This window comes from Balaenoptera physalus, assembly GCF_965194825.1.
Source record: "Balaenoptera physalus genome assembly, chromosome: 1".
Classification (NCBI taxonomy): Eukaryota; Metazoa; Chordata; class Mammalia; order Artiodactyla; family Balaenopteridae; genus Balaenoptera; species Balaenoptera physalus.
Genome location: NC_138882.1, coordinates 108,458,592 through 108,483,885, shown reverse-complemented (window position 1 = coordinate 108,483,885; position 25,294 = coordinate 108,458,592). Strand labels below are relative to the sequence as shown.

The window sequence follows — 25,294 nt, the reverse complement described above, 5'->3', positions numbered from 1 at the left end:
AAATATGGGGAATGCAAAAGAAAAAGTCCCTTATCTGACAAAACAAGGAAGAGACAGCATAGGGCACACAATGTCACAGGTTTAGAATTTAAAAAACATCCAAATGAATTGGCTAACTGATAGCCTACAGATTCCAGAAGAGTAGGAAGTAGAGTGTGTCTAAAAATAGAGGTTTAGGAAGGCATGACCTTGAGCCACAAAGGTATAACTAGTGCTTCTTAAACTTGAATGTGCTTACAAATCACCTGGAGATCTTGATAAAATGCACTCTGATTTAGTAGGCCTAGCATTAGGCCTGAGAGTCTGCTTTTCTAACAAGCTCCCAAGAGACACCAATGCTTCTTGTCCTTGGATCACACTTTGAATAGCAAAGCGTCACACTGATGACACCCGACTTAATGTAGCATCCTGGGAACCCAAATAGAAACTTTCCACATATTTGTTCAGCCATAGAAATGTACAGACCTTCACAAGACTAGGAAATTAGTGACATGGAGAAAGAAGAGTTTATTAACTTTACATGTGAGTCATTGAATTAATTTTTGCTTTATGCTAACCAAACTTTTTTTTTTAATTTATTTATTTTTTGGTTGTGATGGGTCTTCGTTGCTGCGCGCGGGCTTTCTCTAGTTGTGGTGAGCGGGAGCTACTCTTCGTTGGGGTGCGCGGGCTTCTCATTGCGGTGGCTTCTCTTATTGCAGAGCACGGGGTCTATGCGCGCAGGCTTCAGTAGTTGTGGGCTCTCGGGCTCTAGAGTGCAGGCTCAGTAGTTGTGGCACACAGGCTTAGTTGCTCCGCAGCATGTGGGATCTTTCCGGACCAGGGATTGAACCCGTGTCCCCTGCACTGGCAGGCGGATTCTCAACCACTATGCCACCAGGGAAGTCCTATGCTAACCAAACTTATTAACATAAACCTGTCATGAGAATACCTGTGCTATTTTTCAGATAATCCCAGAAGCACTGATAAAGCAATATATGCTCACCTGTCAACATTCCATGAAAATACACATGGGACTTATTATAAAAGACAGTAGCACCCATTTTACATGGAAACTTCACAGGTGTAAATCTGTGGACTTAGGTGAGCAGAGCATCTCACTTAACTGTCAGGTAAAGCACATGCTTTATAAATTGAACCATGTGTTCAGGTGCCAAAGAGCACTGTTTCTTGCCCCTGCCCACGTGAGCTCTGTCCAGCAGAGAGGACTAAAGACATCTGACCAGCAGATTGAGCCCTGCTAATGAGAATACCTGGAATATGTCAAAGCATCTACAATTAGCCTATTTTCCTTCTGTTTCACTTCTGGGGTGACATTCCCCAGCCTATTAAGTAGCAGCAGTCTCCTCCCCAAACATCATGCCCAATTCTCACTATGTTTCCCCAATCTTTTAGATCTGAGCAGCTATGCCAGTCCTGAATTGTGTTCTAATTCTGCAGCTAAGACTGGAACCTGGCAAAAAATCCTAGACAATATGGCTTCTGGGGGCCCTGATATTATGCTTAAGTCCTTGTGACCCTTCCCCACTTCTTCACTGTAGATCTGTCTGTGGTCCAACCCTACCCCCAAGAACAAAGATCCTGACATTTGACTAAAAGTATTATAATTAAGGCTATTTTTACCAGAGCTTACCCAGTCAGACTGAATCCTTGCCTATTTATGCCAGCCTGGACAGGATCCATGCCATCTCTGAAATTGTACTGTTTTATTCTACAAAAAAAATAGCAGTGTGCTCTAATATGTTCCCTCTGTCTGTATGTAGTCCATAATACCTTGTGATCGCACCTAGAAATCAAAAAACTTAGAAATTAGTTCCCTTCTACCACTGACTAGCCAGACTATATTACACAAGTCACTTTACATTTCAAGACACCATTTTTCTTATCTATAACATGGAGTTAGTTACTATCTTGTCTTCTTTGCAAAATTGTTGTGAAGATTAAATGAAATCATGAATGTTGCAATACTTTGAAAATCTATAAAGTACTGTATAAGTATCAAATATTATCACTGATGTTGCAAGTTTAATTTAGCAGATAAATAAATGACTTTTAAAAGCAATTTTTCCAAGCCTGGATTAATAAGTGACAGTTAACATCACATTCTGCTGGGATTTCCCTGGTGGTCCAGTGGCTAAGACTCCACACTCCCAATGCAGGGGGCCCAGGTTCAATCCCTGGTCAGGGAACTAGATCCCACATGCCGCAACTAAGACCCGGTGCAGCCAAATAAATTAATTAATTAAATATTTTTTAAAAATCACATTCTGCCTCTTGAACCCAAAGGACTAAAGGGACAACTTGATCTGTCGTTATGCTGCCAAATAAAATGCAACCAACTTACATGGGTTTAAGTACTCCTCTAGGTACTGACTAATAAAACATAACTACTGAACTTGTAGATGTCACAGTATTCTGTGGTTCACTTATTCTTTGTAGGAAAGCAAATTCTGTACTTCCATAATTTCTATTTTTTCTATTTTTGATACTATAAACCAATTAGATAATTATAAGGTATCAAAAGGCAATTAGATTGTCTTGCACTGAGTAGGTTCCCAACAAATATTATACTAAATAAAGTATCAAAGAACTTTGTCAACCCAGAGATGATGCAGCTCATGGTAAATTTGACCATATGAATATTTGACTATATGAATTATTCCTATAGTTTAATATTCATTTTCCAATATAGAAAATTTGGAAAATATATATATAAAGTATAAATTGATTCCAAAGTAGTCATACAAAAAAATCACATTATTTCACTAAATATTTCTCAGTGTTGCGGAGAAATTCCATTTTGGTCCAAGCTCATAGTATCTCAAATGAAGAGATGGATACAAGATACCTGGGAGGCTAGACACTAAGTGTTAAAGCTTACAGTGGTAGTGAGAGTCCCTGGGACTGAGCCTCCAATTAGGGAAGAGGACAGCTTTGAAGACCATTCTTAAGCTTACCTGTAACCCTGCCTGATCCACAGTGGATGACGAGCTCCTAACAGGAGTATTATGTAGCAGAAAGTGCAATGCCAAAAATGGCCCAAGGATCAGAACTCTCTCCTATATTCATGGGTCCCACCTACATCCCTCAGGATGCCTGTAAATTCTATGTGGGAGAGAGACATGTTGGAAGTCTCAACATCCCCAGAGACTCTCCTCCCCATCACCATCCCACACCTCCTTACTTTGTTGAGTGAGGGCATGTCAGTGAGGCATGCTTGGGCTTCCTCAATTTACTGCTCAGAAAACAGCTATCTCATGAGTTAGGCTGTCCAAGATCCCTCCCAGTCTTCCTGAAATGCAGTATCATCCAACTATGTCTAGAGAAATTCCTCTGATTTCTGAAGTATGGATAGTTCCTCATTGTGGATTCTATTCTTAATGCACATGTCCCCTATTTATGCACTCTAGCTTAGAGATCATTGTATTGACACAAAAATTAAGGCTCTAAGAGCGACTTGTCCAAACAACTAGTTAGTGACTCAGCAAAGTTTTTAATCATCTTATCTGATGTGCACTCTAGTGTCCTTCCTTTTATGCCACCTTGACTCCTAACAGTCCAGAATTAACACAAGAATGTTGTTTGACATCTTGATTTTAATGTTACTATTAAGATATAACATGAAGGAATCAGAAAGCACCTTTAATTTTCATTACTTTTAAAATTGTTATTTTAAAATATAAAAAAAAATCAATAAGCCTTGGGAAGGAGAGAAAGAAAAGTCAAGATGGGACCTAGAGAATATATTAAATGAATATGATATGATTTATCAGTTCAAAGGCTAAATATTGAATCTGTTCTGAACTTAGTATATATTTCATATATTTGTACTTCAAAAATACCATTATTATCAAATTTAAGCCTCACTTTTTTCTTTTTAAAAGAAGAGTTTTATTTCATTTATTTATTTTAAAATATAAATTACTCTATGTATTTATTTATTTTCAGACCTAAAGCAGGTATACTTTGTTATCCATTTTTCCTTCCAGTTTCAACAAGATATAATTAACATAAAGCACTGTATAAGTTTAAGTTGTACAACATAATGATTTGACTTGCATGCATCATGAAATGATTACCACAATAAGTTTAGTGAACATCCATCATTCTATATAGACGCAAAAGAAAAAAAATCTTTTTCCCTGTGATGAGAGCTCTTAGGATTTACTCTCTTAACAACTTTCATCCTTCCCCCAACACCCTCCCCTGCTCCCCACTGCCTCTGGTAACCACAAATCCAGTCTCTTTTCCTGAGTTTGCTTGTTTGTTTTTTTGTTTGTTTTCAAAGTATAATTGACTTACAACGCTATATTAGTTCTTGGTGCACAACATAGTGATTCTCAATTATTTTTAAAAAGTAAATTTTACTATGTTTGAATCTCTAACTAAATTCTTTCCAGTAAAACATTAAAAAAAAAAGTGAAAACTTATTAGTATTTTTCTATAATCAAAGAAGCAATCATTTGCCTTGACAGGACATGTTACCCATGTTCATGGAATAAACTTTCCAAAGTGCTGATTAATTTAGTCTTAAAGTTTTGCTGATTATCCACTATGCTACATTCATGATATACAAGCCTTTTATCACTGTGTAAGCAGGAAAATGACTCCCACAGTCACTGTAAATTGAGAAGAGGGCTTTTTTTAAACCTTAGGCAATTAAAATAGATTGGCCTTTGTAGTTATACCATTGACCTTTCATCAGAATTTACTTGATCATCAGTGAAGTACTTCGGTCAAGTGTTCTGCTAAATTAGGTTATGTTGGTCATCAAATTGAGAGTCTATAAAGCAGGTATCACTCATAGATTATACTTCATCTAATTTTATTTTTACACAGTGTACTACGTGATGCTTTTTATAACGTAAAGCCTACTTTGAAAAGTTAGTCAAAGTACCTCTATTTTCCAATTCTGGCTTTATATTACAGTTTGTACATCTACCCTCAGACAGCCTATCAACTTAACTTTTGAGAATTAAATAATGTATGAGCCTATACAGCTTTGGAATAAGAAAATAATCAATAGTGACATGGTTAAAAAAAAAAAAAGTACAATCCTCTCTTAATACCAAAATCTAAATATTTCAATTCAACAATACTAAGTCAAATTAAAATGCACAATTGCTCACTTTTGCACTACTTGCAGAACTTGGATACTTTCATATTTATACTTCACAATAAATTAACACTATGAAAGTTACTGAGTCCGATGCAATCTCTCTTGGGAAAAGGAGAGGGAAGAAAGGGCAAGGGGAACACCGTTGTTCTCTGATACCCTCCAAGATGTTTTATTAAGTGTTTACTATACAACAATCTCCAGTTCCAGGTAACTGGGGATAAGGGGGAAAGATATTTTCTCCCCTCAAGAACTCACTCTCTGGGTGAGACAGACCTAAGACTGTTATTGTCAGGATATTTTATGCATTCTTCCATTTTGAAAGCTTTGTTTTGAGAAGTTTGTTTTCCACCATTTGAGCTGGGCTGTGGCTTTCCACCATGAAATCAGCTGTCCAATCGACTCTAATTCATAACTGATAAAAAATTTAAACTTAACCAAAATTAATAATAATAAGAATTAATTAATAATAAGAATACTACTTTTGAAAAGACAGTAAATGCAGCTTTGTTAGCACCACGCTACCCATGGGCTTATTATAGTGTCATGAGATACAGCAAATTCAAGCCCCGTGGGCTTTCCTATGACATTTCAAAAGGGAAAAGGAAATGCATATTCTTAAAAAGAAATAAAGGATCACCTCAATTGGTGCAGGAAAAAAGCATTTGACAAAATTCAACATCCTTTCATTTAAAAATTCAACAAACTAGGAATAGAAGAAAACTGCCTCAACAAATAAAAGCCATGTATGAAAAACCACAGCAAAATCATACTCAGTGGTGAAAGACTGAAAGCTCTTCCTCTAAAATCAAGAGCAAGGCAAAGATGCCCACTTTCATCACTTTTATTCAACATAGAACTAGTCCTAGCCAAAGCAATTAGGTAGGTTAAACAAACAAATAAGTAAACGGTATCCAAATAGAAAAGGAAGAAGTAAAATTATCTCTGTTCAAAGATGTTATGATCTTATAGTAGAAAACCCTAAAGATTCCATGTACACACACAAAAGAGCAATTACAACTAATAAACAAATTCAGCAAAGTAGCAGGATAAAAGTCAACACAAAAAAATAAGTTGCATTTCTATACACTAACAATGAACATCTGAAAAGAAAATTACAAAAACAACTCCATTTGCAATACTATCAAAAAGAATAAATAATTAGGAATTAACTTAACCAAGGAGATAACAGAATTGTGCAATGAAAACTACAAAATATTGCTAAAAGAAATTAAAGACATAAATAAACAGAAAAATAACCTATGTTCATGGATTGGAAGGCTTAATATTGTTAAATGTCAGTACCACCCAAAGTGATACACAGATATAATGCAATCTTTATCAAAACCCAATGACTTTTTTTTTTTTGCAGAAATACAAAAATCTATCATAAAATTCATATAGAATGTCAAGGAACTGCAAATAGCCAAAACAATTTGAAAAAGAACAAAATTGGAGAACTCACACTTCCTGACTTCAAAACCTACTACAAAGCTACAGTAATCAAAATAGTATGGTAATGGAATAAAGACAGACATATACACCAATGGAATGGAATAGGGAGCCCAGAAACAGACCTTCATATATATGGTCAAATGTTTTTTGACAAGGGTGACAAGACCATTCAGTGGGGAAAGGACAGTCTTTCCAACAAATGATGCTGGGAAAACTATACACCCATATCCAAAAGAATGAAGTTAGACTCTTAACTAATACTACATACAAACATTAATTCAAATTGGATCAAAGACTTAAATGTAAAACTATATAACTATAAATATACATATAAATATATATATAAACTACAACTATAGTTTATATAACTATAAACTATAGAACTACAAAACTCTCAGAAGAAAACATGGGCATAAAGTTCATGATTATTGGATTTGGCAGTGATTTCTTGGATATGACACAAAAGGAACAGACAATAAAAGCAAAAAATAGACAAACTGGACCTCATGAAAATTAAAACTCCTGTGCATCAAAGGACACAATCAACAGAGTAAAAAGGCAACCCATGCAATGGGAGAAAATATTTGCATATCTATATCTGATAAGGGATTACAATCCAGAATGCATAGAGACCCCAACAACAAAAAACCAAACAATTCAATTCAAAAATTGGCAAAGGACTTGAATAGACAGTTCTTCAAAGAAGATATACAAATGGTCAATAAGCACAGGCAAATATGCTCAACATCACTACTCATTAGGGAAGTGCAAATCAAAATCATGATGATGTACCACCTCAAACCCAACAGGATCACTGCTATCAAAAAAAAAAACCCCAAGACAAACCAAAAAAAAAAAAAAAGACAGAAAATAACAAGTGTTGACATGGATGCAAACAAACTGGAACACTTATGCACTGTTCATGGGAATGTAAAATGGTAAAGCTGCTGGGGAAAACAGTATGATGGTTCCTCAAAAAATAAAAAATAGACTTACCATATGATCCAGCAATTCCACCTCTTAGTACATACCCAAAAGAATTGAAAGCAGGACCTTGAAGAGATATTGGTACGCCCATGTTCCCAGCAGAGGTGTAATCACTCCAACAAAGACTTATGGATGGACGCTTTGGACCTTGGACCAGGCCGAGAGTATCTCATATATTCAAAGGCGTCTGTAGTGAAAGTAAGATTTCAAGGAAGGCTGAGATAGCAGGAAGGGCCTCTAGGCTCTGACCAAGCCAAGAAAGAATGACCAAGAAATTATCAGCTACATATATCAGTAGCTTTTGCCAACAGGATAACCAAGAATAAGATGAGACAGACATACTTCAGGTGATGCTAATCCCTGCACAATGACCAGTTCAGGGTCATAGAGTTCAACTCCCCCAATGCAACAAGTTCATGTGAGACCCTGCTCTGTGTGCCAGACACCATCTTAGAAGTATGCAGAGGAAGGGGGGTTGAAACCATAAAACAATGATTTCAAAGAGACAGAGTTAAAGAGGTTACTTAAATAACTGGATCAGAATTAGTTTTAAAACAGACTAGACTAAATTTTTTTTTTGTTTTCCATGCCTACCTAGCAGTTGGGGAATGGTAAAGAGATCAGAGCAGTTTGTAAGAATAAAGTATATATGGAAACAACCTAAGTGTCCATCAATGGATGAAGGGATAAAGAAGATATGGTATATATATATATATATATATATATATATATATATATATATATATATGTGTGTATATATATATATACATATATATATATACATATGTGTATATATATATATATATACATATACAATGGAATATTCTTCAGCCATGAGAAAGAAGGAAATCCTGCCATTTGCAACAATGTCGATGGACTTTGAGGGCATTATGCTGAGAGAAAGACAACTACTGTATGATATCACTTATATGTAGAATCTAAAAAAGCTGAACTTGTAAAAACAGAGAGTAGAATGGTGGTTACCAGGGCCTGGGAGAAGGGGGAATTGGAGAAATACTGTTTAAGGGTACAAACTTGCAACCAGTAGATAAATCCTGGAGATCTAATGCACAGCACAGGGGTTATAGACAACAATACTGTGTTATAAACTTCAAAGTTGCTGAGAGACTAGATCTTAATTGTTCCCATCACAAAAAAGAAATGAATAAAATATGGACTGTAGTTAATAATAATGTATCAATATTGGTTCACTAATTGTAACAAATGCATCTTACTATGTTAACAATAGGGGAACATATTGAAACATAGAAACTGGGTGTGAGGTAGTCAGGAACTCTGTACTTTCTTTGCAACTATTTTCTTAACTCTAAACTATTCTAAAATATAAAATGTATTAAAAAATTTTTTAAAGAATAAAGTATGGTTTTCTTATTGTATCTAAAAAGTGTAAATAACTTTACAACCTGCCATCCAGAGGCAGAAAACACAGCCCCTGTCTAAGGGACCCCAGTGGGAAAGGGAGAAAAGGGTAAAGGCAGTTATCATACAACATAACACAACATATCATACAACAAAGGATCATAGATGGGGAGCATCTACTCCAGACCCATGGGAGGGAGGGGAAGGCAGGGTAACTGAAGGAACTGTCCTAAGATGACTCTGTCTTAAATTAGCTAGAAAATCCAAAGAAGCAAGAAAACAAACTCACTGTTGACACAGCCATAGATAAAGTAAGCAACATCCAACTTTAATTTATAAAAACTTTATTGATTACCAGGCCATGGGGATAATGTTAGTGCCCTCAGATTTAGAGTTTACTGAACAGAATCACTGAGAATGCAATTGAAATCACATTCTTCCACTATCTGACCTTAAGCAAGTTACTTAAACTTGGGGACTCAGTTTCCTTATCTTTAAATTGGGGGTAATGACAGTGTTGTTTTGGGAATTAAATTAGTACATGTAATGGGCTTAGAACAGTGCCTGCCTGGTACCTCCTAGATGCTCATTAAATATTACTTGTTATTAGCTATTTATAGGGCATATATTCATTTTCAAAACATCTTACATATTTTATTTTTGCATATCCTTGGAAGAAAGATTACAGTTTAGGAATTGGGCACAAAAGAGGTTAAATGACTTGCATAATGCCTGAAGAAGAATGCCTTTCCCTAATTCTGTTTTCTTTAAAGAAAGAGCTTCCCTGAACAAACTCCTGGCTTCTCTTTGCTCTTCAACTCACTCCATTCCTGGGGAGGCAGAGTGACTTATCCGGTTGATGAATTTGGGAAGAATAACTGCGTGAGCTTGGCTCACCTCTGCCCTTCTTCCCTTTGGGAATAAACATGCAGTGAGCATGATTACCCCAGTCCTTTGTGACGTGAGGGGAAAGTTGGCCAGTTCTGAAGTTTAGTTTTAGCAAGCTCATTTGGCTGACAGATATAAAGCCGCAGTCTCCCATTTGTTTTGTTTGTTTGTTTGTTTTTTTGGCAAGTGAATCATTGATTGATTCACCCTTAAGCTTTCTGACAGAAAACTGTGAGGTGTTTGTGAAACATCTCTCAGTGCAGTCAAGCATGTTACATAATCAGTTTTTTTTGTTTTTTTTTTTCCCTTGGAGACATTCCTCCTGAGCCTTCCATCCCCCTGCTCCAAACTGTACTGCTTTCTAATAATTAAAGTAAAAAATAAAGTACCATGCAAACTGTGTCAGAGACTACTGGTTATCTGCCAAAATCTATTCTTTCTTTCCGTAATAACAGAACCCGGGTTTTGGCTAGTCTCACCACTGACTAGATAAAGGTTGCATTTGCATGTACCTTGTGACTAAGTATTGGCTAGTGAGACACAAGTGGAAATGTGTGGTATTTCCAGGAATTATTAAAGGTAGGAAAATCACCCTTCTTTTCCTCTTCCTCCATTCTGTTCCCTGAATGTGGATATGATAGCTGGAGCTCTGGCAGCCATATTGTACTATGATGAGTTCCACATAATAAGAGGAAGGAAGCTGTGAACTAGAGAGAGTCTGGCTTCCTGATGATGTTATAGAGCTGCCATGCCAGCTTTGAATTGCTCACCTCACCTATGGACTTTTAGTGAGAGAAAAATAAACTCATCTCTAGTTTAAACCACTGTTGTTTTTTTCTCTCATATGCAGCTGGCTGTAGTCACCCTGACAAACATAGAAAATTAGCTTCAAGGTCCTCTTCCTTGTCCTTTCTCCTCAACCAGACTGCCTACTCTAAACCCTCCTATATGGAAACTCTGCAGCCACTATTTTAACAGAAAGTTAAATTTACTTGCAAGGGAAAACGATTTAGCATTAAATTGGAGACCAAAGAACTTTTTAAAGATCTAAGAATAAAGAAAAGATCACCACTAAAAATGCCCTCTTGAAGTTCCTCTTATCATGGTTTCCAAGCATTCCATGCACTGCTTTTGGCTAATTTGTTATATCAATGCTTAGGAATTCTTTAATGACTTTTCCTACGTTAGCTCTAAGAGCCCAAGATCTTTTGTTTCAATAGAAATACAACTATATTTACCTCTATATATGTACATCTCAATAAATTTTCAAACAAATATTTACTATATACCAACTAACACTTACTTCATTCTTAGTCTCCACCCTTCCTCAGTTTTGTACAATTTAGGCTGAAAACTTGGGCTCTGACTTTGCTCTTTGAATTTGCCTTTATACTTCATGGAGTAAGAGACCTTTCAGTGATGTCTTTTGTCTCTGCCATGCCCTGGAATCCTCCTCTTCATCTACTTTGTCTGATGGCCATCTTTGACCCAGCAAAGACAACTAGTCATCGCCTCTTCTTTTTTTTTAAATATTTGTTTATTTATTTTATTTATTTAAGCTGCGCCGGGTCTTCGTTGTGGCATGAGGGACCTTTACTTGCGGCATGTGGACTCTTAGTTGTGGCATGCATGTGGGATCTAGTTCCCCCACCAGGGATCAAACTCAGGCCCCCTGCATTGGGAGCGTGGAGTCTCATCCACTGGACCACCAGGGAAGTCCCCATCACCCCTTCTTTTTTAAGGCTATCCTTATTAAAAGCCTAATTTTTGCTAAATGCTAAATGACACTTTATTTTATTTTATTTATTTATTTCTGGCTGCGTTGGGTCTTCGTTGCTGCGTGTGGGCTTTCTCTAGTTGCGGCGAGCTGGGACTACTCTTCGTTATGGTGAGCGGGCTTCTCATTCCGGTGGCTTCACTTGTTGTGGAGTACGGGCTCTAGGCACGCAGGCTTCAGTAGTTGCGGCACATGGGCTCAGTAGTTGTGGCTCGCGGGCTCTAGAGCACAGGCTCAGTAGTTGTGGCGTAGGGGCTTTGTTGCTCCATGGCATGTGGGATCTTCCTGAACCAGGGCTCGAACTCGTGTCCCCTGCATTGGCAGGCGGATTCTTAACCACTGCGCCACCAGGGAAGTCCCCAAGTGACACTTTAAATGCTTTCATGATTTCATCTCCTCTTCACATTGACCCCACAAGTGAGGTGTTGTTCTCTCCATTTTATGGATGAATCAACTGTAATTAAGAGAGATTGAAACTAATCCGAGGTTTGTTTATCTCCAAAGGAGATGTTGTACTATCTCCTTTTTGAAAAATCACTGTTTTTCCACACCTCTCTGACTTCAATTCTATTTCCTTTCCTATCTTCCCTTCTTCTCCTCACTGGCTATATCTGGATATTTCAAAACACGCAGAATAAATTACTCACCTTAGAAGGGATTTCGGAAACACAGCTCCAAATTTTACAAGATAAAACTATTAATAATATCAGTATACTATTGCTACAAAACAAAATACACAGAAAATACTGTTGAATATAAAAACCAAATAAGGCAGCCCCGCTACTTCAGACCCAGAAGATCACAGAATTGGGACCTAACCATAAATAATACCCCCAAATAACTCCTTTCCTTTCAGAAAACATACACATACATACACAAACCTGAAGAAAGCCCCTTCTGACCACAGCCCTTCTCCCACTCCCCAGCTGCATTAATATCAATATTTTAGAAAACACTAGACCAAATAGCTGGGATCATCCATCAGTTGTTCCTCAAGGAGAATCTTCTCCTAACAACTCCAGCATGAGATTATTGTGTATATATAGATCGCTGTCATGCACAGGACAGGCACATGACAAATGTTCACCAAAATGAAGGCGGCACATGGCACTACTATCGCCCTAGACTGCAAATTCACTGGCATTCCAAGAACTTCGCAAATAGCATGCCAGTGTCTTCTCTTTTTAAGAAGGATAATATGTTGCTTATAAATTTAATCTTAGAGACACATCACATTAAATCATAATGTTTTCATTATTTAACATTCTTCACTTTCTTTCACAACATGAAATTTCCCAAATTAAGGCCGTTTGGATTAACAAATCTTCTTTTTAAATTTAAGTGTTTGTTTAAGAAGAATTCACTACTAAAGGAATTCACTTCATCAATCTGTTTTACTTCTTATACCTGGCTGAAATGCTGGGCACTGAAGTGAGTGTTTTGCTGGAGGAAGGACAGCAGGCAAGGCTAATTTTGGAGCCCTGGTGAAGAGTGATCACCAGGTGGGCTGTGTGATGAGACAGTAATAGGAAAACCTGAAATCCGAAGTAGGTATGGAAAGGAGAGCTATAGCTGCACATATTTGTCTTCAGAAGACAAACATAAATGTGGACTGTGTTTCACAACACGGTCAGCGCTGATATTTGTACTTACACAGTACTTAGTATGTATTAGGCACAGTTCTTAGGTCCTTGTTTAATCAATAGTAGGTACTATTTTGATCCCTACTTCACAGTTGGAAAAACCAAAGCACAAAGAAGTTGAGTATCTTCCAAAGCTTCACAGCTAGTTAGAGGCAGAGCTGGGATTCAAACCCAGGCACCATTTCATAATCATGAATTATTACGACATTACACAGCATACATTCTACAGCAGTGGCTCTCAAACTTGTTTTTAACCCCGACCCCCAGGAGGAATACATGACCCAGCATAACAAAACATAAGTAATAGAAACAGAAGTTTTGTGAAATAATACTTTTATTAGATGCAGTGCATTCAGAGCTTTCTTATTTCATTTTTAAAATTGTTGGTTGCAACAAATAAATCAATTTTACAACCCTTAATGGGTTACGACTCACAATTTGAAAAACACTACTTTGGAGACCAGGGCTACACATGGTAACTCAGGATCTCCACTTGGATGTTTGATGGTCATCTCAAGCAAGTGGACAGTCATCTTCACTTGCTTATTGACAGTCTACAACAAAACTCCTGAATTTCACCCTCCAATCCTGTTCCTCCCCTTTGCTTCCTCTCTCACTAAATGACAGCTTCTTCTGCACTGTCCACATGCCACATGAAGCTATCAAGCACTTGAAATGTCGCTATCAGAATTGAGACATGCTGGAAGTGTAAAATATACACTAGATTTAGAAGACAGTACAAAAAAGGAATCTAAAATACCTCATTAATAACCTTTTATACTGATTGCATGTTGAAATCATGTTTAAGATAGAGTTAAATACAATGTATTATTAAAATTAATTTCACCTGTTTCTTTTTACTTTTTCTTTTTTTTGATGTGGCTACTATAAGAATTTTAATTACCTATGTGGCATATTATATTTCTGTTGGACAGAAATAATGTCCTGGTTGCTCAGGCTAAATAACTGTGAATCATCCTTGACTCCTTTCTCTCCACCAGCAGGTGGTGTAGGCTTCAGCATTAAAATAGATTCGTAATTCAACAACTTCTCTCCACCTTCACCCCTACGCACACACACACCCCACTATCTCTTGCTTGGATAATTGAAATAGCTTCCTAACAGGTCTCCTTACTTCCTTCCTAACCACACCCTACGGTTTATTTAGCTATTCCCTATAAAGTTGCCGAGTGACCCTTTTAAAAGGTCAGTCGGATTACGTCACTGCTCTGTTCAAAATCCTCCAATCGTTCTTTTTCCCAGAGCAAAAGCGCAAGTCCTTGCAATGGCCTACAAAGCCTTTTAGGCCACCCACCCCACCCCATCTATCTGTCCTAATTTTTTACCTCTCTCCACTCAGCTACAGTGACCTCTTTGAATTCACCAATTATGCTCCTACCTCCCAGCCCTTGCACTTCCTGTACCTCTGTGTATAACCCTCTGTCCTGGATATCCTCTACCTTCTTTCTGTTTTGGATCAAATGTCAATTTACCAGCAAGTCCTTTACTGATTATTGTACTTAAAACTGCAAACCACCCTCTCCTGATTCTTCCATACTCTCCCCTTCTTAGCTTTATGTCTTATGACCTTTAATTATTGTATGTAATTTACTTATTTAATTTATCTGTCTGCTACCAATCACATGTAGGAGTTCCATGAGGGCAGTGACTTTGTTTCATTGCCGCATTCCCAGCACCTATGTGCCTGGCAAATTGTAGGTGCTCAATAAAGGTCAGTTGAATGAATAAACGAGCTGTGGGTTTCCAAACTCAGTTTTGGACCATTTGCAACTAGCTATTCTCAGAAAACTACTGAAACAAGCAAACATTTCAGTATCTTTAGTTTTTAACCCATTATTCTTCTTGGACCTACAGTAATTCCACAGTAAAGAAAGCAAGATTCTTCTCCACACTCCAGACCTTCTGTCCATTTTCTCATGATCCCTAGGTGCCCTCCAAAGGCCCTGAAAGATGGGCTTTCCTTTTCCCTCAGGCATAAAATCTCCTTAGGCATCTGCACCATGTCTTGAATGTCTGGCCTAAAATATGTGCAGCTATAGCCAATATAGATTCGTAGTCTCAGACGATCTTCAAGTCTACGCGGTGTACATTAGGTGCAACCAGACATTGTAAACACACGTGTATTTGCCCCTTGGTCGTTCGCAGACGGGCCACACTTCACCCACCTAGTCCTTCCATGTCTGTATTCAGGAAGACGGGCCCGCTCTGTGATAGGACTAGAAATGTGGACACGCGAAGGATGGAATGTCTGAGACTGTAGCCAGGCCCCTCATTTTAGACATGGGGAAATCAAGGCTCAGGGAATTTAGGCCAAGAAAACTTAGGCCACGTAACAAAGTCAAAACGAAGACACAAAACATAATGTGGTAGAAATGGCACAGGAAGCCAGGTGGCTTGCCTCCCGCCATTCAGCGGGCCCACAAAACGACCCTGTGGTGCAGCTCAACCTAGCTCGCAGCCCCCTACCGCAGCATTTTAACGTTCAACCATGAGCTCGCAGACTGTGAAAGGAGAGGCACGCCCCAGCCGTCTCACCTTCCTCCGGGCGAGAAAAAAGGCAGCCCGCCGCCTGGTCCTCAGCCACCTCCTACACCCGGGCAGCCCGCGACCGGACTCTCGCGAGACTAGCGGTTGGGGCGAGCAGGTGCGGAGATTCCCGGAAGTGGGCGAGGGGACTTGTCAGCTCCCACCTCGGCTGTGTGCCCTCGAGGCCCCGTGGGGATCGAGGGTCTCCTCGGGCACCGGCGCGAGGCGGAGTCACGGAGAAGCTTTCTGCCACTCACACAGTGGCCTCGGCCCTGCCTCGGCTGCCGCCGCCCCTCCCTTTGCCCTTCACGGCGCCCGGCCCTCCTCATCGGCGGCTTCTTTCTGCGCCTGGGCAGCCTGCCTTTTCCCTTTAACTTTCCTTTGCGTCTCCTCCCCCGACTGTTTTAACACCAGAGTCGCAGGTCCTGCAGTGTCCCAGAAGCCGCACGTATAACTTGCTCGGTGTAAGTGCTAGGAATGCCGCCGGCGTCCCGGGGAAATGCGTTCCTTCTATCTATAGCTCTGTCTGTACGTTCTGTGTCCACGGCAGCTATTCTAGGGACAACAACTGCTTCCCTCTGTTCTCATCTCCCCATTGGTGGCTTCCGACCCGAATTTGGGAACGGGGAGATCTCCCACCTGTTATCTTTGAGCAGGCTAATCTCTTGTAAGCAGAAGGGCCATATGAAGTCTTCGAAGCCGGTTGGCTTGGGACTGGGAATTTTACTCCATCCCCCAACCCACCCAGCTCCAGGCTTTCCAAAACGTATTGATTGTGTAAAAATACTTCATTTTTTTTAACTGTAATTTTTGCTTTGGTCTTGTGCTCGAAGGGAGGAAACAACTATCAATTTGCTTTTTCTGATCTTATTTATAAGATTCATTCTTTCTCTTTGCTCGGGTTAAAACAGATTTTGAACATGTAAGTGTGGCTGTCAGCCTTAGAGAATCTAAGATACAGTTATTTTCTTTATCTTAATTCCTTTTTTGTTTCCTAGGGGTACCTCGTTCGATTTTGGAGTTCTTTTCATTCTTCTGAAAGATTTCAAAACCTCTAGAAGCCAAAATGGGACACAGTAAACAGATTAGGATTTTACTTCTGAACGAAATGGAAAAGCTGGAAAGGACCCTCTTCAGACTTGAACAAGGTCAGTAGTAAGTCATTTGATTAGCTCTGTGTCTTTTACATTTTTAATTCATGGTCATATTAAAATTTCTTTTAACTTTTAGACATCATTTCCAAGGACCTTTCTAAACCTGATTTGTGCAAAGACGTTGCTGTGTTCTAAAAAATACCACTAATGAAAGTGGATTTTAGTTGAAAATGTTTTATTTATATCTGTCATGTTAGAATGAGGATAAAATTGTTCACTTTACTTTGCATTCTAACTTCCACTTAAGACAGAAGTTGCATTTATAATCAGAAGATTGACTGTATTATTTCCGTTAGCATTTACTATTAAAACTTGGGAAATGCTTCATAAGTAATTTTACTTTGGGTATATCTGTAGTTTTGCTTTTTTATAGCTCTCGCTCTTTTCCTTTACCAGACATTTGAATTAGTAAAATAGATCACAGCAAAAAGTAAACTATTATTTATGTTTGTCAAAAGCCTCTCAACTATGGAGAAGGTAAAAAAGCTGAAAATATTTTTTTGCTGAAAAAGTGAAATAACTGAGCAGGTTGTGTTGAAATATATTTGAGCTGTGATTTAAAAGATCAAATTATATTTCTATAAGACTTATCAAATAGATGCTTTATTTTCTTAGACTTTATATTTTTCAGCATTGAAAAAAAAACATTTCACACTCATTTATGTTAATGTAACTTGTGAAGTAGTCAATAGAAGTTTAATGTATGAAAAATAAAATACAATCCCCTTTATTATTGTACCAAATGAATGTTGATAGTAGTAAACATTTTGAAGAAATTTTTTTTCCCTGAATTTCTCAAGAGCTAAATTTTTTTTAAAAATTTCATCCATCAAATGTGTTTCCTCCATGCCAAATCTTTACCTTCTTCCAACTTCAGCATTTAAGATCACTGAGTACTTAGTCCATTTTTGGCTTTCCTGACTCTGCAGTTTTCTGGTTTTAATTTTTTTTCCTACACTCTTAAGTATTCCTGTCAACTTGGTGGTGTCTTTTGCTGAGCTCTCTTCTTCCACATTTTAATTGTGTATATCTGCAAGGAATCCTTTCTTTTTCTGTTCTCCTGCCCTCAAAGAAGTATACATTCTCATGGCCTCAGCTGTTGCCTCCATACTGATGACTCCTTTTGGAAGAAAGGCCTTGAGCTTTGCTTGCTTCTTGGAAGCAAGCGAGTGTAATGGCAAGAGTAGGGAACTAGAATTTTCCTGGCTCTGCTGCTAACAAATTGTTTGACTTTGGGCAAGTCACATTAATTCTAAACATTAATTTATTTGTGATATGAAGGTATTAATTTCTGCTTTTCTACTTTCCTGAGTTTTGAGGCTCAAAATGAATAATAAATGGCTTTAAAGCCCTAAATAGATATAAGGCATTGCTAGATCGCTATACCTGTCTATTCTCACCATCGATTCTTGGCTTCATCCTAGTATCATGCTATGGAAGAGCCTTAGGATAGCTCCAGTCAGATTTGCTTAAATTTAACATGTCCAAAACCATCTCCTCACAATTCTCAAATGTTCCTTACTTCTCAGCTTCCCTGTTTGCTTTCCCATTTTCATAGTTTCCAAGGCTAGAAACTTTGTACTATTCTTTGATGATTTTTTCTCTTTAACTGAAGTCTCTTTTTAAGCCCTATAATTTCTTTCCAGATGTTTCCTCTTGCCTGCCTGTCTCTTCCATATGCCTGAATATGGATGCTGAAATAACCTTCTTATTCCATCTCTTCTCTTTTTATTAATCGGTGTTTATAAGGTCAAATTTAAACACCTCTGCCTGGCTTCCAGGACATTCTATAATGTCTATAATCTGCCTTCCTTAGCCAAGATTTTATCTCATTGTTCCTCATTATTAGTGTCCTATATCTTTCCAGTTCCCTTGTTAATTCCCTCCCCAGTGGCTTTTCTCATGCCTGTTCTTACACCTCCACTCCTGTCAGATTCCTCTATATCTATTAAATCCCTTTACTATCATTTTATGTGTTGCCTCCCTCTCAGCCTTCAGCTAAAATTCCACCTACTCCATGCAGCTTTTCCTTAATTTGTTATTATCTCCTTTCCTTGATTTCTGATTACTCAATGGGCATAGAACAGTTAAGTGCTTAAGGATGTAGCAGTGTCTAAAAGCTTATAGTGTCCAACTGGAGTTTAAGATCTGTGAAGATAGAAAGTATTACAAACCTAGTGCAGTGTACAACAGCTAATAAATCCTTGCTGGTTGATTACTAAAGTGCCAGTTAAAGCTAGCCAAGCTATTTGAAGAGGGAACTCTGAAGGGTTTATAAAATAAGAATATGGTGACTCTGTAACTCTGGTTAAAGCCAGTAAATTCATCCAAATGGTATAAATGGGAACATGTTGAATTTTTTTTGTGCAGTAATGATGTCATTGTATTATTTTAGAAGATAATTGTACTGTGAAAGATGAAGAGAAGGGACATTGGAGACAAGAAGTCATGGAGAAGGCTATTTTAAAAACATGTCTGGTTTAACTACATCAGGGTTGAAAAAAAAGGGACAGAGTATGAGACATTTTAAAATTCATAAGACTTGGTGACCAATTAGGTGTAAAGAAAAGCTCTGGCAATTTTTGGTTCTTTCACCAAGCCCTTCTTCATTTTGCTTTCCTTTTCACTTTTCCCTAAGAAATGATTCCTGTGCATTTTCAAGGCTAATATCTCTATAGACTCTTCTAATTTAACAAGTACAAGACCGCATAATTATCTTTTCTAGCCAAATGATAGCCTGTCCCTGTATTTCCTATCTCATTTAGTGGCAAATAATGAATAAAATCATTACTCCCTAAACCTGGAATTCTTCCATTTTTTTATATAGGTTGGCCAAATTACAATTTCTATTTTTTAAAAGAAAATATTTATAAAGATTCCTTGATTAGGAGTCAAGTTTATATAGATTGAGTGGAGGGAATGAGGTAGAAAAACTTAGTTTACAGTAATAGTTTAATCACTCGTCTTGCCTCTTGCCTGCAAGAGGGAAATGGCTAATCTGAAAGTATTCCTGGTGTATGAGGAATAAGATAATCACACCATGTGCTGCTGTGCTAAGCTAATTTTAGCAAACCAAGCAATTAATTATGGAAGCTGACATACTCTAGGTATTCTGATGTTTCATTTACTGTATATAAAAATTTTAGTGTCAGGGATATGGATTAGAGGTCTACAGAGTGGCTATATATATATATATATATATATATATATATATACCCTTGAGGGTATGTACTGACCTGTCTATTGGGATATAGAAAGAATAAGATTTATTTCTCTTTCTTTTCTCTCTTTCTGTCTACGTATCTACCTATCTATTTTTGATTTTTAAAGTCAACTAAGGGGAATTCCCTGGTGGTCCAGTGGTTAGGACTCTGTGTTCTCACTGCCAAGGGTCTGGGTTCGATCCCTGGTCGGGGAGCTAACAGCCCACAAGCTGCGCAACACTACCAAAAAACAATTTTTTTTTAATTAAAGTAATTAAATTTTGCTAATATATGAATTGATATTGATGCTCTCAGTTTGTACGTCAGATGGGTTAATAACAAAAAAGATATATTCTGAGGAAACAGTGGAGGTTATATGTCTAGAAGAGGTTGACAGTCATACTGCCACTGGTTTGCTTGCATTACGTTGCCATGAATTACACTTTTACCTAAACCAGGTTAAGTAGATATACAAGCTATATTATCTTAAATAGTAGCATCTTTACAATACTTTGTAATGAGAGGTAGTGTAACCGTACATGCCTCTTTTACCTCAAGAGTTTGTCAGACTTAAAGATGAGTTAGAAAGTGTTTGAAATTTGCTGTTTGAGTTTTATCCTTTTCAGAAATGACACACAGCTTTTTCTATAGTATACTTAGAAAATATTATCAGAAAAAATAAACACAATCTAACTCTGAAGTAAACATGAGTATGAAAGTAAACTGCTTTTGATGGAAATTGATGCTGTAGAGCAGAGTTCAGCACATTTTTTTCCTGTAAAGATTCAGATAGCAAGTATTTTCAGCTTTGCAGGCCATATGCTTTCTGTTGCAGCTACTCAGCTCTGCCATTGTACTATGAAAGCAGCCATAGGCAATACATAAATAAATGGTGGGACTGTTCCAATAAAACTTTATTTACAGAAAGAGGGTATAGTTTGCCAACCCTTGCTACAGGGAGAGCATTTTGAATATGTATTTTTAGTAACACTTTCATCATGTGATTTTACCCATATAAATGAATATCTGCTCACTTTTAAAAGTTGATAACAAAGTTTTCTAATCTGTTTGAAATCTACCAAATAAAGAATTTCAGTTGGTTTTCAGATCATCTCTTTAATATATAAAATGGGACATCTTCTCTTTAACTTGTAAAAGCAATTGATGTATGTCAAGGAAAATATTTATATTTACTAGCACATTTCAACAAAAATATTTACATAATTGATGAGTGGAATTGAAAAGTTAAGGTCATGGACTAGTAAACATAGCTACCAAGAACTTTATCCATTGGGATTTGGGTATCTTTGTGTCGTATTTTTTTTCAAATCTGAGGCCGTTAAATCAAGTATCAAAATAAATAGGACTTGGAATCTTTAAATTACTTTATCAGACAATATTAAACCAAGACTTTTAAAATTAATGAAATTTATTTAATCACATTACTTTCATGACAGATATTACCAATATTAATTTTTAGTGAGAGCCAAAAGATTTGTTCCATTAATTAATAAATAAAATTAATTATTTAAAATATTGTTTATTTTATTTACATCTTATTCTTATTTTTGTGTTTTATAAATTACATGATCTATTAAATTATCATACACATATATTATATAAATAAATATTCATATTTGGAGACTACTTGTCATTTTTTTTCTGAAGGTAGACCACTGATCCAAATACTGTTTTAGAGGTTTTGGATGAGTTTCAACCTTTGTTCTACAAGTTCTCTGAATTCTTGTGTAATTATAAAAACAATATTTGTATAAGCTGAACAAGGGACAGGTTATTTAGCTGTGCTCAGATGGCTAATCTCTGATATTTGTACTGTTCAAAATGACACCATTACTTCTGTAATAAATTTAATCGTTCTTGCAAATATAAATATTTACGGTTCTCACAGTCACTTAAGTATTAAAACTTCACATTTTAATTCTTTGGGCAATTACTTCTCAATCTATCTCTTCATAATTATAGCTCTAATATAAAAAGATTTCCCAATTTTATACCTTTTTATAAATTATAAAAAGGTATAAAAAGTCTTTTATTTATGCTTTTTGTTTCAAAACAAAATTGGGTTTATACTATCTAAACAATTTTGATACCTGCTTACAGTGTCATGGTGTGTGAATTCCACCTCCCTGCTTACTGCCACATTTCAGTCATACTTTTCTCCAGAAAGGATTTGAAAGGATCTATATAGATGCATAAAATATAAGAAAACAGTAAAAGTAATCATGTTATTAAATATCCCTTGATAATATGATTTATAGTGGCTTTATAATATTCCTGCTTACAGAATACCATAATTTGTACCATAATTTAATCATTCCCAATCATTAGATATTTAGTTTGTTGTGAGTTTATTTAATTATAATAAATGAAACTGTGATGAACATGCTTATATATAATCTATGTTTATATCACCGGTTAATTCCTCAGAAAATAAATGTCTTTATGAAATGATTGAGCCAAAAATCTAAACTTTATTAATATTCTTAATATGTTTATGCCAAATTGCTTTATAGAAAAATTTGTGCATGTAGCTACTTGGAAAAGTAATTATTAGTTTCACTGTATAGTAAAAATAAGAAGTAAAAATGAGTCCCTCAATTTTTGCAAAGTTACTTAATAACTACATTTGAATAATTTGTTTCTTGCTTGCTAAATCCATTTACTGTGAATAAATTTATATCCATATTTTGGTCCAATCCAGGAATATGGTTAGCAGAACTTATCACTAAGTTATAATTTTTTCCAGGAATGCCTAGAACTTCCATTCCCTCATATTATACGTATTGCAATATATAAAACAGCATTCATATTTCTCTAGGCAAATACAGAAGTATTTAATTGGATTAGCATAAATTGGAAGAGTCCAGCATCCTCTTAATGTCTTATACTGATATCTTTTCTTCACAAAGAATATCTTACCCAATGTTTATTATTGTGGTGTAGAATTTACCACCTGTCAAACATCACTGTGAGAGATTTACTTCTATCAAAGAGCAATTTTAGACATGACTGAAATATATCTACATGTTCTCTATTTCAGGATTTGCCTTGAACCAAACTGACATTCTTTATATATAAATAAATAGCAGTTCATACTCATATTTCTGATTCATATCACCACAGCAGGGTTCATTGTAGCTGTCTCCCTTGCTTATTTGTAACATCTTTCTCTGACAGTGAAAAACCTGGCTCTTATCACCTTTGTTTTTGAAAGATATTTTCACCAGGTATAGAATTCTAGGCTGACAGTTTTAATATTTCAGTACTTTTAAAGATGTTGCTCCACAACCTAAGTGTCCATCAACAGATGAATGGATAAAGAAGATGTGGCACATATATACAATGGAATATTACTCAGCCATAAAAAGAAATGAAATTGAGTTATTTGTAGTGAGGTGGATGGACCTAGAGTCTGTCATACAGAGTGAAGTAAGTCAGAAAGAGAAAAACAAATACCGTATGCTAACACACATATATGGAATCTAAAAAAAAAAAAAGTGGTCATGAAGAACCTAGGGGCAAGACGGGAATAAAGACGCAGACCTACTAGAGAATGGACTTGTGGATATGGGGAGGGGGAAGGGTAAGCTGGGACAAAGTGAGAGAGTGGCATGGACATATATACACTACCAAATGTAAAATAGATAGCTAGTGGGAAGCAGCCGCATAGCACAGGGAGATGAGCTCGGTGCTTTGTGACCACCTAGAGGGGTGGGATAAGGAGGGTGGGAGGGAGGGAGATGCAAGAGGGAAGAGATATGGGGATATATGTATATGTATAACTGATTCACTTTGTTATAAAGCAGAAACTAACACCATTGTAAAGCAATTATACTCAAAGATGTTAAAAAAAAAAAGATGTTGCTCCACTGTCTTCTTGCTTGCATTGTTTCCCATGAGAAATCTGCTGTCATCCTTATCCTTGTTCCTCTGTACATACTTGTGTCTTTTTTCCCCTGTGGCTGCTTATAAGATATTCTCATTTTCACTGGTTTTGAGCAATTTGATTTTGATGTTCTTTGGTGTAATTTTCTTCATATTTCTTGTGTGGGGGATTTGTTGAACTTCTTGGATCTGTAAGTTTGTTGTTTTCACCAAATTTGAGAATTTTTTACCCATTATTTCTTCAAATTATGTCTCCCTTCTTTCTTCTCTCCTTTGAGGACTCTTTATGTTAAGCCACTTGAATTGTCTGATGCTCTTTCAAATTTTTAGATTCTTTTTTCTCTCTTTGTTTCTTTTTGCATAGTTTCTATTCCTGTGTCTTGAAATTCACTTATCTTTTTTTCTGCCACGTCTCACCATCCATTAAATCCATTCTCTGTGTTTGTCATCTCAGACATTGTAGTTTTAATCTCTAAAAGTTTGATTTGGATCTTTTTCTTTTGTTTTAATATTTTCCGTGTCTTGACCTAACTTTTTGAACATATGGAATGCAGTTATGATAACTGAAATCCTTCCTTGTCTACTAGTTGAACATCTGTGTCACTCCTGGGTCCATTTTCATTGATTGATTATTCTCCTTGTTATGGGTTTTGTTTTCCTCCTTCTTCATATGTCTCATAATCTTTGTTTGGATGCTAGACATTATTAATTTTACCTTGTTGGGTGCTGGGTATTTTTGGATTCTTATAAATGTTCTTGGTCTTTGTTCTGGAATGAAGTTACTTGGAAATATTATAGTCTTTTGAGTTTTACTTTTATGATTTGTTAAGCCAATCTAGAACTATGCCCTTTCTAAGCCTCATTATTCCCCACTACTGAAGCAAGATCCTTCTGAACTTTCTACCCAGTGCCTCATGAATTATGAGTTCTCCCAGTCTAGCTGGTGAGAACAAGCACTGTTCCTGGTCTCAGGTATTTTTCTCAGAGACATGCACTGATCAGTACTCTTCTGAATACTCAAGGGAGACCTTTTGCAGATCTCTGGAGTTCTCTGTGCAGCTTTCTCCTCTTCATCCACAACTCTCATCTGAAAACTCTAGCTGCCTTCGTCTCCACAGATTCTTAATTCCGTCTGCTCAACACAGGAAGTCAGTTGAGGTCTGCCTGGGTTCCTTCTCCCTGTGCCCCAACCTGGAAACTCTTTCAAGGTAGTAAGTAGGCAGGGACAATTGTAGGGC

General features: G+C 36.9%; 2 protein-coding genes across 6 annotated transcripts in view; one reads left to right on the top strand and one right to left on the bottom strand.

Annotated features, from left to right (window-relative positions):
* Positions 1–15,911, bottom strand: part of FRRS1 (ferric chelate reductase 1) — a 99,107-nt gene extending 83,196 nt beyond the window's left edge. For all 3 annotated transcript variants that reach the window (XM_082452146.1, XM_082452147.1, XM_082452144.1), the window contains exon 1: positions 15,803–15,911. The gene's annotated coding sequence lies outside the window, so the exon portion shown is untranslated. The remainder of the gene's footprint in view (positions 1–15,802) is intronic.
* AGL (amylo-alpha-1,6-glucosidase and 4-alpha-glucanotransferase) overlaps positions 1–25,294 on the top strand; it is a 101,694-nt gene that overhangs the window by 5,169 nt on the left and 71,231 nt on the right. Inside the window, exons 1-2 of one of the 3 annotated variants that reach the window (XM_082451875.1) lie at positions 15,920–16,257; positions 16,792–16,941. In XM_082451875.1, the coding sequence (XP_082308001.1) occupies positions 16,860–16,941 (82 nt within the window). In that variant the 5' untranslated portion in view covers positions 15,920–16,257; positions 16,792–16,859. Of the gene's footprint in view, positions 1–15,919; positions 16,258–16,466; positions 16,716–16,791; positions 16,942–25,294 lie in introns of those variants that run through there. The other 2 variants (XM_082451876.1, XM_082451877.1) reach the window with 2 other exon arrangements.